Source organism: Hippocampus bargibanti, linkage group LG08 (assembly GCF_051943395.1).
Source record: "Hippocampus bargibanti isolate YZ-2025 linkage group LG08, ASM5194339v1, whole genome shotgun sequence".
Lineage (NCBI taxonomy): Eukaryota > Metazoa > Chordata > Actinopteri > Syngnathiformes > Syngnathidae > Hippocampus > Hippocampus bargibanti.
In genome coordinates, this window is record NC_142741.1 from 8092471 (window position 1) to 8105000 (window position 12530).

Below are 12530 nucleotides of genomic sequence, written 5' to 3' on the forward strand. Positions count from 1 at the left end.
GTCCTAACTGTCCGTTGAAGTCGGATTTTGACCATTTTGTCCACTTTGTTTTTTTTTTTTTTTTTTCTTTTCAACCCCCCCCCCCCCCCCCCCCCAACACCAGCCCTTTCAATTTTGCTGCTGTAGTTTGTAAATTTCCGCACTGTGTGACTCGCTAGCTATTTGTTATCTATTTGCTATCTAGCTGGCTGGCTGGCTATCTAGCTAGCTAGCTATTAGCAATATAACTAGCTGGCTGGCTAGTTATCTAGCTAGCTATTAGCTATCTGTTAGCTATTTATTCGCTAGCTAGCTTTCTATCTATTTGAGTTACTTCAGGGTTGAGTGCACGCTGGCGCGTGTGGCCGCTGCTCACCCACAAAAAAAAAAAATCGCCTGTGACTGTAAAGTGACCTTGAGAGTTTTGAAAGGCGCATATAAATGAAATTTATTATCATTGTTATTATTATTAGTATTATTATTCATATTGGTATTGGTATTATTAGTATTAGTGTATTATTATTGAACACGCAGCGGCTCCCCTCTCCCGGCAAATTGGCGTTTTCATGTTTATTATGTTTGTTATGTTTGTTAAAGTCATAAGTGCTGGGCCCGAGAGGACAGTAATTTCATCTGTGCTGTATGTCATGAATATTAACATATTTGACAATAAAGCTGACTTTGACTTTGGCTTTTACTTTATTAGTAGTATTTTTAGTAGTACAGTGGGACCTCGGTTTACGAACCCCTTGGCTTACGAACTGTTCGGTTTACAAACGTTACATTTATGAAAATGTTATCTTGGCATACGAACTATTTTTCGGTATACACACGGATTGGTCACGAACGCAGCAGTGGGGGATGGGGTTATAGACAGAGAGAGATTGAGGCCGTTCTCAAAACAAACAAACAAAATGGCGTCTTCGGTTAAAGCCACGTGATTGGTCAAGAACCCAGCAGTGTCGGGGGCGGGGGGTTAAACATTAAAGAGACAGGCAGACGGAGAGAGAGAGAAAACACACACACACACGAAAGGGAGAGGACAGAGCTTGAAACAAAAAAAAGAAAAGGGGAAAAAAAACAAGTAAAATTGTGAGAATCGATAGAAAACAGAGAAATTTGGACCCATTTCAACTTTGAGTTCAAAAGCAAAGTGTATACTGGACGGTGAAATATCCAATCAATCACAAATAACCCGCACAAGTCATCTGTACACTTGATGCAAAAATCTATTAACCCAGCTAAACAGATCACAATTGATGAACTAGATACAATTATCACAGAGAAAGCACCTACAAGGGATAATTCCTCAAGATGGTGAAAGCAGCCTATGTTCCTCATCAAGTGTTTAATACTGAGGAAACCGGACACTCCGTTCCATCAAGACATTAACGACCATCACAAAGGTAAATAAAATGGCTTTATTGTAAAGTACAGTTTATTTCTTTAATCGTAATACTATAGCACATTTATTATACATAAAATAAGGTATATTATGTGTAGTTTTAAAGGACAACCAACGTCTCCAGACAAGTTGTGTCCATAATTTGTAAAATGACTTCAAATGACTTCTACTGGGCGTATTTTAATAAGATTCCACCGCATAAAACTATATTTTACGTTTTAAGACTCGCGCTGAACATTCAGGAAGTCTTGTTTTTGAGTTGGTGACGAGTCCGTACGTGACGTCAGAAAAGGACCGCCTCCTCACCGTAAAAAAGACGCATTGTAGCGTCTTTCCATCACGTCAATGTATTTTGCTGTACTGTTTTTTTAAACCATGTCTTACACCCAAAAGCCACCCGCAGAGGGAGGCAAAATCCATGGAAAGATAGTATCAGCCTGTGGAAACGAGCTGATTCATTTCTCACCAGAGCTGGTCGCCATTTTTCTGCCTCTTCTTGGGTGAGACATTACCCCCCCCCCCCCCCCCCCCCCCCCCCCCCCCCCCCCCCCCCCCGCCCATTTGCCTCAAAATGGCCCAAATAAATTCTTTAATCGATTGCAAACATGTATGCTTTGCTCATCAGGACCATTTGAATCATATTCATAACTGGATGTGTAACAAGAAAGCATATTCTCGGAATCTGAAGCCATTGTTTTGATTCACAAGCAATGCAAGACGTCTTGGTGTGACGTCACGAAAGGGGGACTTTCTGAAAATGCCCAATTCGCAGCTCAGTTTTTTGCAGATTTTGGACACTTTAAGTCATTTTTATTGGTGTTTTGCATTTGACTAAAAATATCATACTGCATGTTTTGGGTATTTTAGATGCTATAAAACGTTTTTCTGGTGTCAGTTAAAAAACAAAAAAGTGACGTCGGTTGTCCTTTAAGGCTTAGAAAATTAGAAAGTAGAAAATTATGTTTTGTTGACCTGGAAACGGATTATTCTCATTTTAATGGTTTCCTATGGGAAATTAATTTTTGGGATACACACTTTTCGGCTTACACACTATGTCTGCGAACCAATTAAGTTTGTAAGCCAAGGTCCCACTGTATTAGTATTAGTGTTAGTGTTTTGTTGTTGCAGTTATTTTTATTATTTTTATTGTTATTAAAGGCTTTCTGATATATAATTGATGGAATGGATAGTATTTAAAAAAACATTAAAAATAATATAAATTAATAATAATATAAAAATATATTTTTCCATGATGATTTGGGTTGTATTGAGGTGATCTGGCTGATATTAACAAACAAACAAAAAACCAAAAAACCCTGTCCCAAGATGCCGGCCAGCTAAACCGAGGCGATAAATATGGATTTTGGTAATCTCATCGTCCCTGAAGCTTTGTCGTGGAGAGCAAGGCCATCTAAAAAAAATGTCCCGCCTCCCCCCTGATCTGGGTCATCGGCGCTGATGTGGCATTTGGGGGTTTTCTCAGAGCTTAAAGAGCCTGGGAAGGTTGACGTTGCAATGCTGACGATGAACACCCGTCATCTACTCTGTTTGGGTATTGCATGTTCATTATAATAATACATTTCATTTATAAGCTCCTTTCAAAATTCTCAAGGTCACTTTACAGTCACAGGATAAGTTTTTCTGTGTGTGTGTGTTCAGCCACACGCGCCAGTGTTCGCTCAACCCGGAAATAACTCAGATAGAAAGCTAGCTAGGTAGCCAATCGATAGCTAATAGTCAGCCAGCTAGATAGTTAGCCAACCAGCTAGATAGCCAGCCAGCCAGCTAGATAGCAAGCTAGCTAGCGAGATAGCTAGCTAGAAAGCTGGATAGCCAGATAAATAAATCAAGAAATATTCACACTGAATGCAGCTCGTGTTAATAGTTTAAAAGTCGAAGTGTGCTTACTCATCTGAAAATGATTTTTAGCCTCAATGACCCCCTCCCCCCATCATCTTAGCATTTTGATGACCCGCCAGGCTCATTCGTGATGTGTACCATCGGCAAATGGCAAGCGCCTCGCTATGGCTTGCTGCCACGTAGCCTCGCGTCATCGCTTCTAGGGCATGGGGGGAGGGTGAAGTGATCCTCCGTTGCCAGTCCACAACATGAGATCGTCATCTCCCCTTCGCCCCAAATGTCCTTTTTTTCAACATGGCGTCATCTGGGTGTCTCAATGGTCATCATGATGTTGTAATCATCCCAAAAACGGACACTCTCTTTTGTATATTTTTTTTTTTCACTGGGGCGGTGGGGTAGCTGTCAGATCGAAAGATAAATCACAACTGAGTAGACTTTTTGATACTTAACCGCGTGTGTTGTTGCAGAGGCCAGTAAGCTGGTGATGTCATACGTGGCAGCGGTGTGTGGGAAGGGCCAGGAGGTCAATAAGGTCAAGGAACAGTTACTGCAGTCCAATCCTGTGCTGGAAGGTGAGTAAAGAGAGTCCCTAAAGTGCCGTCATGGACTGTCTGTGTCAAATCAAGTGTAGCGCCGCCGCTCGTTTTCTCCTGATTATTTTTTTTCCATAATCCAAAACATGTGCACTGAACAATGATGTTTTCCTTTTGCACGACTAAACTTGCCACCAACCAACAGGAAGTATCTTAAATTGCTACTTTTCTTGCTACTTAGATCCCCTAAAAAAATTGGGGGGTGGTTCCTCTTTAAAAATAAATTGGGGTATTTCTCCTTAACTCATTCACTGCCAGAATTGTGCAAGAATGTGTGCACTTCAGTACCAGGGTTTTTGTCATCGTCACTCGAATTCCAGGACCCACAGAATATTGAGTTTTTGGACGATATTAACATTCAATGCAGCGCAAGAAACCTTAGACTCTCGACTTTCATCAGAAACATTCATTCCTAAGTTATATGGGTCTGGAATTATATGACCTTGAAATGAGGGTGTCTGAACAAAAGGTAAGAAAAACCAACACCCGAACAAATTCGGGAATGGCGCTCCACATCATGCTTTTCAATTCCCAAATAAATTCGGGAATGGCAATGAGTTAATCAACTAAGTTATATGGGTCTGGAGTTATATGAACTTGAAATAGGGGCAGCTGTTCAAAATATAATGCAAGACATACTGTATTGGTCTATATAGCGCTTGAACAACAGATGAACAAAGCGCTAACATGAAAAAAGGGGAAATGCTGCCCCCTTGTGGAAAATAAAAAGACATTGTCAAAGGCCATGGCCAGCGCTTTATCGACACCCAAACAAGGAAAACCAAAACCCAAACACATTAGGGAATGGCACTCTACGTCATATTTTTAATTTCAGAATATCTATTTGCCGCCATTTTTGAATGACTCTTTCCCAATTTTTCAGCCTTCGGAAATGCCAAGACGGTGAGGAATGACAACTCGTCCAGATTTGTGAGTATCTTGACACATTATTCATTTCTTCTCCAACCCCTCAAACCGCCACCGTCCATGCTTGAGGGACTGATGCGCGTGACCAATTATTTTTAGAGAGACGCGTGCGTCTTAAAATACTTCAATTGCTGAATGTGATCGTTTAGATCGCGGTGGGTGTCCATCTGCGGCAGATACGTCTCGATCGGGTTTGAAATGGAATTCATCCCTAAGGGTGCACAAGTCACCGATGTCGTGTTATACATGGTGACAACCCCCATACAGTTTTGTTTTGGGACAAACACACTCCCCTACGCTTCGCCTCAGCAGCAAACATGGCTTTCAACTTTGAATTTGACTATGCCCCCCCCCCCCGAACATCATTCCGTTGATTTGACACCTGGTGAAAAGCGAAAGAACCATATCCCGGACACAGGCCACGGTCCCTTAGAAAAAAGGCAAGAAGCTTGGTCATCCGGGAGGGTCTCTGTGTCGAGCCGCTTCTCCTCCACATCAAGGTACCAGATAAAGTGGCTTGGGGATCTGATTAGGATACCTTCTGGACAGGTGGTCCGGGCATGTTTTACTAGCGGGAGTCTCCGGGACGACCCAGGACACACTGGAGAGACTATGTCACCCAGGTGGCCTGGTAACGCCTCGGGATCTCCCGGGAAGATCTGGACGAAGTGGCTGGGGAGAGGGATGTTAAGGCTTTCCTATTAAAACTGCTGCCCCAGCAACCTGACCCTGGATAAGTGGCGGAAAATAGGTGAATGGGTGGATTTTTTTTTCCTACCCGGTTGGGTTTCTTTGCAGTGGCCTCTCATGGAGGTCTTTCGAATGCAGCCTTTGAGGCTAGCTTCACCGTTCAACCCCGTCACATTCCCCCGACCGCCGTGCGATATAAAATCGCTAATCTCCATCGTGGCGATGAAATCAGACCAGCGTCGTAGCCGTGCAGGATTATTATAAAGGATTACGCCTCTGATCTGTTTATATTTAGGTAACCTTGGCCCCGAAACCTTCAGACAAGGTCGTGATGACATGCCACAGGATAGCAGGTCACCAAACGCCCACCGACGGTCATGAAACTATCGTTTAAGATGCTTAAGCTTGGTCGGTCCTGACCACAGTGTCACATGCATATGCCCAGAATCACATTTTTAGTCCACCCCTAACGTCCTCGCCCTTTATTTTTTGCCTCTATCTGCCATTTTGTAACCGGTAACCTGTAACCTACAGGGAAAGTACATGGACATTGAGTTTGACTTCAAAGGAGATCCTCTCGGCGGAGTCATCAGCAACTGTAAGTAACCCACTCCCTAAATGCCTCCCACTGTTCTGAAGTATTTTTCAGTACTGCATGTGCGTGCCATACAAAAAAAGAAATATGTCAGCAGTTCATTGAAACAACTGTACAGACACCCCTCAGCCCCACCCCTCCTCTTCTTCTTCTTTTCCTTTCGGCTTTTCCCTTCAGCCACAGCAAATCAATTTCCTCCATCTATCCCGGTTTTGTGCATCCTATCCTCTTAGAACAGCTACCTTCCTGTCCTCTTTGACCACATCCATAAACCTCCTCTTCGGTCTTCCTCTTGGTCTCCTGCCTGGCAGTTCAAGATTCAGCATCCTTCTCCCGATATAGTCATTCTCTCTCCTCTGGACATGTTCAAACCATCTCAGTCCGGCCTCTCTGACTTTCTCTCCAAAGCCTCTAATATGAGTTGTCCCTCTAATGTACTCATTCCTGATCCTATCCAACCTGGTCACTCCCAAAGAAAACCTCAACATCTTCAGCTCTGCTACCTACAGCTCTGCTTCCGGTCTTTTCTTCAATGGCACTGTCTCCAGTCAAAACATCATGGCTGGTCTAACCACTGTTTTATACACTTTTCCTTTCATCCTCGCTGAAACCCTTCTATCACACATCACACCTGACATTTTTCTCCAGCCTGCCTGGACACGCTTCTTCACCTCTTTTCCACACTCTCCATTGCTCTGGACAGTTGACCCCAAGTACGTAAAATCCTCCACCTTCTTTATCTCTTCACCCTGTCGCATCACTCTTGCACTTCGATCCCTCTCATTCACACACATGTATTCCGTCTTGCTGCGACTGATCTTCATTCCTCTCCTTTCCAGGGCATATCTCCACACCTCTAGTTTCTCCACCACCTGTTCCCTGTTCTCGCTACAGATCACAATGTCATCTGCAAACATCATGGCCCAAGGAGATTCTTGTCTAACATTGTCTGTCAGCCTGTCCATCACCATAGCAAATAAGAAGGGGCTCAGAGCTGACCCCTGGTGGAGTCCCACTTCGACCTTGAATTCCAAAGTCACACCGACAGCACACCTCACAACTGTCTTACAGTCATGATACATGTCTTGCACCGCTCTGACATACTTTTCTGTCACTCCAGACTTCTTCATGCAATACCACAGCTCTTCTCTGGGCACCCTGTCATACGCTTTCTTAGATCTACAAAGACAATGCAATTCCTTCTGACCTTCTCTGTACTTCTCTATCAGCATTCTTAAAGCAAACACCGCATCTGTTGTACTCTTTTTTTTTTTGGAATGAAGCCATACTGCTGCTCACAAATGTTCACTTCTACTCTTAGTCTAGCGTCAACTACTCTTTCCCAGAGTTTCATTGTTTGGCTCATCAACTTTATTCCTCTGTAGTTAGTACAACTCTGCACATCTCCTTTGTTCTTAAAAATGGACACGAGTACACTTTGTCTCCATTCTTCAGGCATCTGTCCACCATCTAAGATCTTGTTGAATAACCCAGTCAGGAACACCACGGCCACCTTTCCAAGAGACAGCCCCGAGTGCCTTTCCCCCCAGCCCCACCCCTACTGAATCCAATCTCCTGCCCACACTTAGCAAAACACACACCCGCCACGTTGACTCTCCCCTATTCAATTCTTGTCTCTGTTTTGCTTTTATCTTGCCTCTGCTCACATTGTTTTGTCTGCACCGGATTCCCCCCGCCAGAGGTCACGGAAAACAACCAATGGGGGGAGGGGCTTATGTCAGAGGCACAAGTGACTTTCTGTTTGTCGGCCCAAGTTCATTCCAACGCGAGAGAGTCGAGCGTGAGGAAGATTCACAGTACATGTGACTTCTTCGGACAGAGCGAGGTGGTTGGGGGGGGTTCATCTTTTGAGCGTACAAGGGTCAATGCAGATTTTCTGATGGAAGCAATGTCACAAAATTTTGCGTCCTCACAATCGTTCTCTATTTTTTGGGCGGTGGAATTGACGCGCTAAGTCGATGGCGGTCAATGCGTAGCGTTTATAATAATAATAATAATAATAATAATAATAATAATAATAATAATAATAATACATTTCATTTAAGAGCGCCTTTCAAAACTCTCAAGATCACTTTACAGTGACAGGATAGGTTTTTCTTTGGGTGAGCAGCAGCAGCAGCAGCCACGCACGCCGGTGTTCACTCAACCAGGAAGTAACTCAAATAGATACAAAGCTACCTAGCTAGCCAATAGATAGCTAATGGCAAGCCAGCAAGCTAGATAACTATATAGCTAATAGATAGCTAGCTAGATAGCCAGCCAGGGAGGTAGATAGCTACAGAGATAGCTGGCGTTTGGCTACTGTCAGCCCCTCAACTCGTTCTATTGATGCGCTGGAACGCGGTGATTCACGGAGACGTGGGTGCTGCCCATGCACATTCAGGTCAGCGAATGGCTATCAATCCGCGTTGCAAGTGCCCTCCACAGTGCCCACCTACTGGATGAGTCATTTTATTTGGGTACTCTGACTTGAAAGAGACTATTTTGGGGGGCTTCTAAAATCGCAGCCAGTTGAAAGAAGAGGGTGGGGATGTTTTATTTTTTTCTGTGTGTGTGTGGGGCGGTGGGAGGTTGGTAGAACATCTCGCGAAATGATCCCCATCGCATTTACAAACATAACCATCCAATAGCGACTTTTGCGCGGTTGCTAGCTTCTTTTGTCGTCATACGTTTGTCTCTTCTGATAAAGTACAAACCTCTTAACTCATTCACTGCGATTCACGAATTTGTCCAGGTTTTGTTTTTTCATACTTGGGTGCTAATGAAGCACTGGTCATGGCCTCTGGCAATGTTTTTTTCTTTTCCACAGGGAGGCAGCATTTCCCTTTTTTACCATGTTAGCGCTTTGTTCCAGCTTTAGCTGTTGTTAAAGTGCTATATAAATAAATATTGCATTGTATTTTGTAAAGTCGCCCTCATTTCAAGCCCAGATAACTCCAGACCCACATAATTTAGGAATTAACTCTTGGTTAGTTGATTAACTCATTCACTGCCATTACCCGTATTCATTTAGAAATTGAAAAGGATGATGTGTCACGCCATTCCTGAATTTGTTTGGGTTGTTTTTTTTTGCCTTTTGTATAGATGCCCCCATTTCAAGCTCAGATAACTCCAGACCCATGTAATCTAGGAGTTAACTCTTGGTTAGTTAATTACCTCATTCACTGCTTTTCTCAAATTTATTTGCGAATTGAAAAGAATGATGCCAGTCCTGAATTTGTTCAGGTTTTGGTTTTTCATGCCTTTTGTACAGACGGCCACATTTCAAGCTTGGCTAACTCCAGCCCATATCATTTAGGAATTAACTCTTTTTTTCGGATGAAAGAAGAGAGTCCAAGGTTTCTAACGCTGTATTGAATGCTTATGTCATCCTAAAAGTCAATATTCTGTGGGTCCTAGAATTCGACTGACAATGACTGGAGAGGACAGACACATTTTTGCACGACTGGCAGTGAATGAGTTAATCACAGGTTACGACTTAATCAAAAACACGCCTAGGCGACTGGGTTAGAATCAGCTTCTGTTTCGTACTGTAAAACATGGGCTAATTCCGTCCGCTAACGTCATCCTTGTACGCTAGCACACCCGCTCGAACCCGCCTTCCATGGTTCAAGATGGCGCCAAATCTGTTCGTCAACCACCTGATCCACTAAAGAGTAACATTATATCCTCAAGGAACCATGCCTGTTTTTCATTAAATCGTTTCCAAGCAAAACATCAACATCGACTAAAAATGACTCAATCCTTAATATACATTTGGGATCACCAAAAAGCAAAGAAAGGGAACGCCGTGCAATGGCCTCTAATTAAATCCAGATCGCTTTAATGCGGTGCACCAGATGACGGCTCTTGTTTTTTTTTTTTTTTTTTTTTTTTTTTTTTTTTTTTTGAGAAAGCTGACAACCTGATGCGCGCAGCACAAACGGGACAACGCTTACAAACATGGCCTTGGTTGCCGTGGTAACACCACGACATGGATTGTTACACACAGAACATCTGTCTCATTCGTTTTTATGTCTGGCCAAACTTTTTTGGTGTACAGCAGTGTTTGAAATAGCATCTGCCCGGTGGCCCGGGCGTACAACTTTTACGTCGGGCGTACAACTTTCAAAATGTCTCGGCCCGAGTGGCCGACAACTTCTTCAAGAAAAAAAAGTGGTTTTTTTTTTTTTCAAATCAAACGTTTGTTTCATTCAATCAAGCAAACCGCTACAAGCCTCGTGGACTCCTCTTTCTTAGCGGCTTTCAAAACTCTAGAATACACTTTTCAGTCAAGGTGTAGTCCAAAGCACGAAACAGGCTTCTGATTGGCTGCCGGTGCAGAGTATGCAAAAGATAATTTGCATAATCGGCACCGGCAGCCAATCAGAAGCCTGTTTCGTGCTACACCGTGACTGAAAAGTGTACTTAAGAGTTTTGAAAACCGCTTTGAAAGAGGAGTATAGGTGGCTTTAAGCGGACAACGCAACGCAAACATTGCATTGTGCACCATGACGACAAACAACAACTGGAGCAAAATCTTCAGCAAGAGATACTTACCAGAAATTAAGCAAGGGAGCATTTGTCATAGGTACTTCCTTAATTAAAAAAAATCATTTATACTTCGCAACAATCTTTTTTTTTTTTTTTTTGCAATTAGTTGTCTTATTGTGTTTCAAGTTGTGAAAAACAGGGTAGGCAAGTTTATGGCCGGGCAGGTAACTTTTCAGAGTTGTCTGCCCGTGTGTCCGCTAACTTTTTGTCATGAGTTTCAGACACTGTGTACAGCAAAAAAACTTTTTTTTTCTCTCTGCGCCAATATTTTTGGGACACACAAAAAGAAAAATGCACTGAACAAAATATATATAGAAATACATATAGATATACAGGTATAGATCTAGATCAGGGGTCACCAACGCGGTGCCCGCGGGCACCAGGTCGCCCTTAAGGACCACAGGAGTCGCCCGCAGGCCTGTTCTAAAAATAGCTCAAATAATGCCACTGAACACCGGTGAGCTGCATCAATTTTTTTGCTATTGTTCTTTAAAACACATTTACATGTAAATTGCTAATGACAATATAAAAAACGCATTTATTAAATAAAAAGTAAAAAATTACAAAAAAATCTTCTTATTTATGTTTTGGTTTCCTCCAACCAGGGCTGTTGGCTCAATGGTAGAAGGCTCAGCTCAGAGATCCGATAGCGTGAGTTCGATTCCCGATGCCCACACTTATTTCTAAAAAAATGACTGGGCTAGCAGACCCAGAACATCTTAGATCAAGATCAAAATGATTAGTCAAAGCACCGGATCGTGTATGGCAGGGGTGATCCCCAAAATGTGATTGTCTTTGGTTAGGTTATGTGGACATTGTTTCCCCTTATGTATATGTTCCATCCAAAATTTCAAGTCCGACTCCCCCAGATATGAATAAATAATACACCATGTTTTTTTTTTTTTTTTTTTTTCCTCCAACCATACGCTTTCGCGCTTTGACTACCGACAGGCAACAAGATAAAAAAACGCCTTGAAAAATTTGTAATATAAATCAACTTTGACCTAGTATAGTTGAAAGGGCAGTAATGTGGGCATGCGTAAACCGCGGAGTTTGTGGAGAGCTAGCGGGGGCAGCGAGAACGAGAGGAGTTAACCCCAAAAATGGCTGAAAAAAGAAAGAAAACGTATCATTTTCACGATGACTGGGAGGTAGTTTTTTTTTTTACCACTGTGAAAGGATCCTGCGTGTGTATTATTTGCGGGGCGACTGTGGCGACGGCAAAGCGGCACAATGTGGAGAGACATTTCACAACGTGTCACAAAAGCTACCATGCTAACTACCCACCGGGCAGCGCACTACGAGCGGAAAAATCCCGTGAGTTAAAAGCAGCGTTGCGCAAACAGCAGTCTTTTTTCACGAGACCGGTTAAAAACTCCCAAAAAGCAACAGAAGCCTCGTTTAGAGCTACGGAATTCTTGATAAAGAAAAAGAAAGCTTTTTCAGACGGGGAGGTTGTCAAGGAAGCAATGACGTTAATTGCTAAAACTATACTTAAAGACGAGAAGTATGGAACCGATGTACTCTCCACTCTCTCCGATGTTCAACTCGGCGCAACTACAATGGTAAGAAGAGTTTCGGCGATGTCTGGGAACTTGGCAGACCAGCTCGACCGGGATCTGACGAGATGCAGGTGGTTTAGCATCCAGTGTGACGAGTCGGTGGACAGTAGCAGTACGGCGCAGCTGATGGTCTTCTGATTTCTCCACCAAAGAAGAACTTCTGACAATACTACCCCTGAAGACAACTACGAGGGGAGTTGACATCTATAACGCGGTCAGGGAGTTTTTGGTGGAGAAAAAGGTGCCGCTGGAAAAGCTAGTATCAATGACTACAGATGGGGCTCCTGCTATGGTCGGCCGACACACAGGATTCATCGCTCTCTGTAAAGGTGACTCAAACTTCCCAAACTTTCTGCATTACCACT

At 43.1% G+C, this 12530-nt stretch overlaps 1 protein-coding gene across 10 annotated transcripts in view; it reads left to right on the top strand.

The window, feature by feature from the left end:
- Window positions 1–12530, top strand: part of myo1b (myosin IB) — a 90959-nt gene that overhangs the window by 31335 nt on the left and 47094 nt on the right. For all 10 annotated transcript variants that reach the window (XM_089003535.1, XM_089003538.1, XM_089003536.1 and 7 more), the window contains 3 exons: window positions 3712–3816; window positions 4721–4767; window positions 5989–6052. In XM_089003535.1, coding sequence (XP_088859661.1) covers window positions 3712–3816; window positions 4721–4767; window positions 5989–6052 — 216 coding nt within the window. The remainder of the gene's footprint in view (window positions 1–3711; window positions 3817–4720; window positions 4768–5988; window positions 6053–12530) is intronic.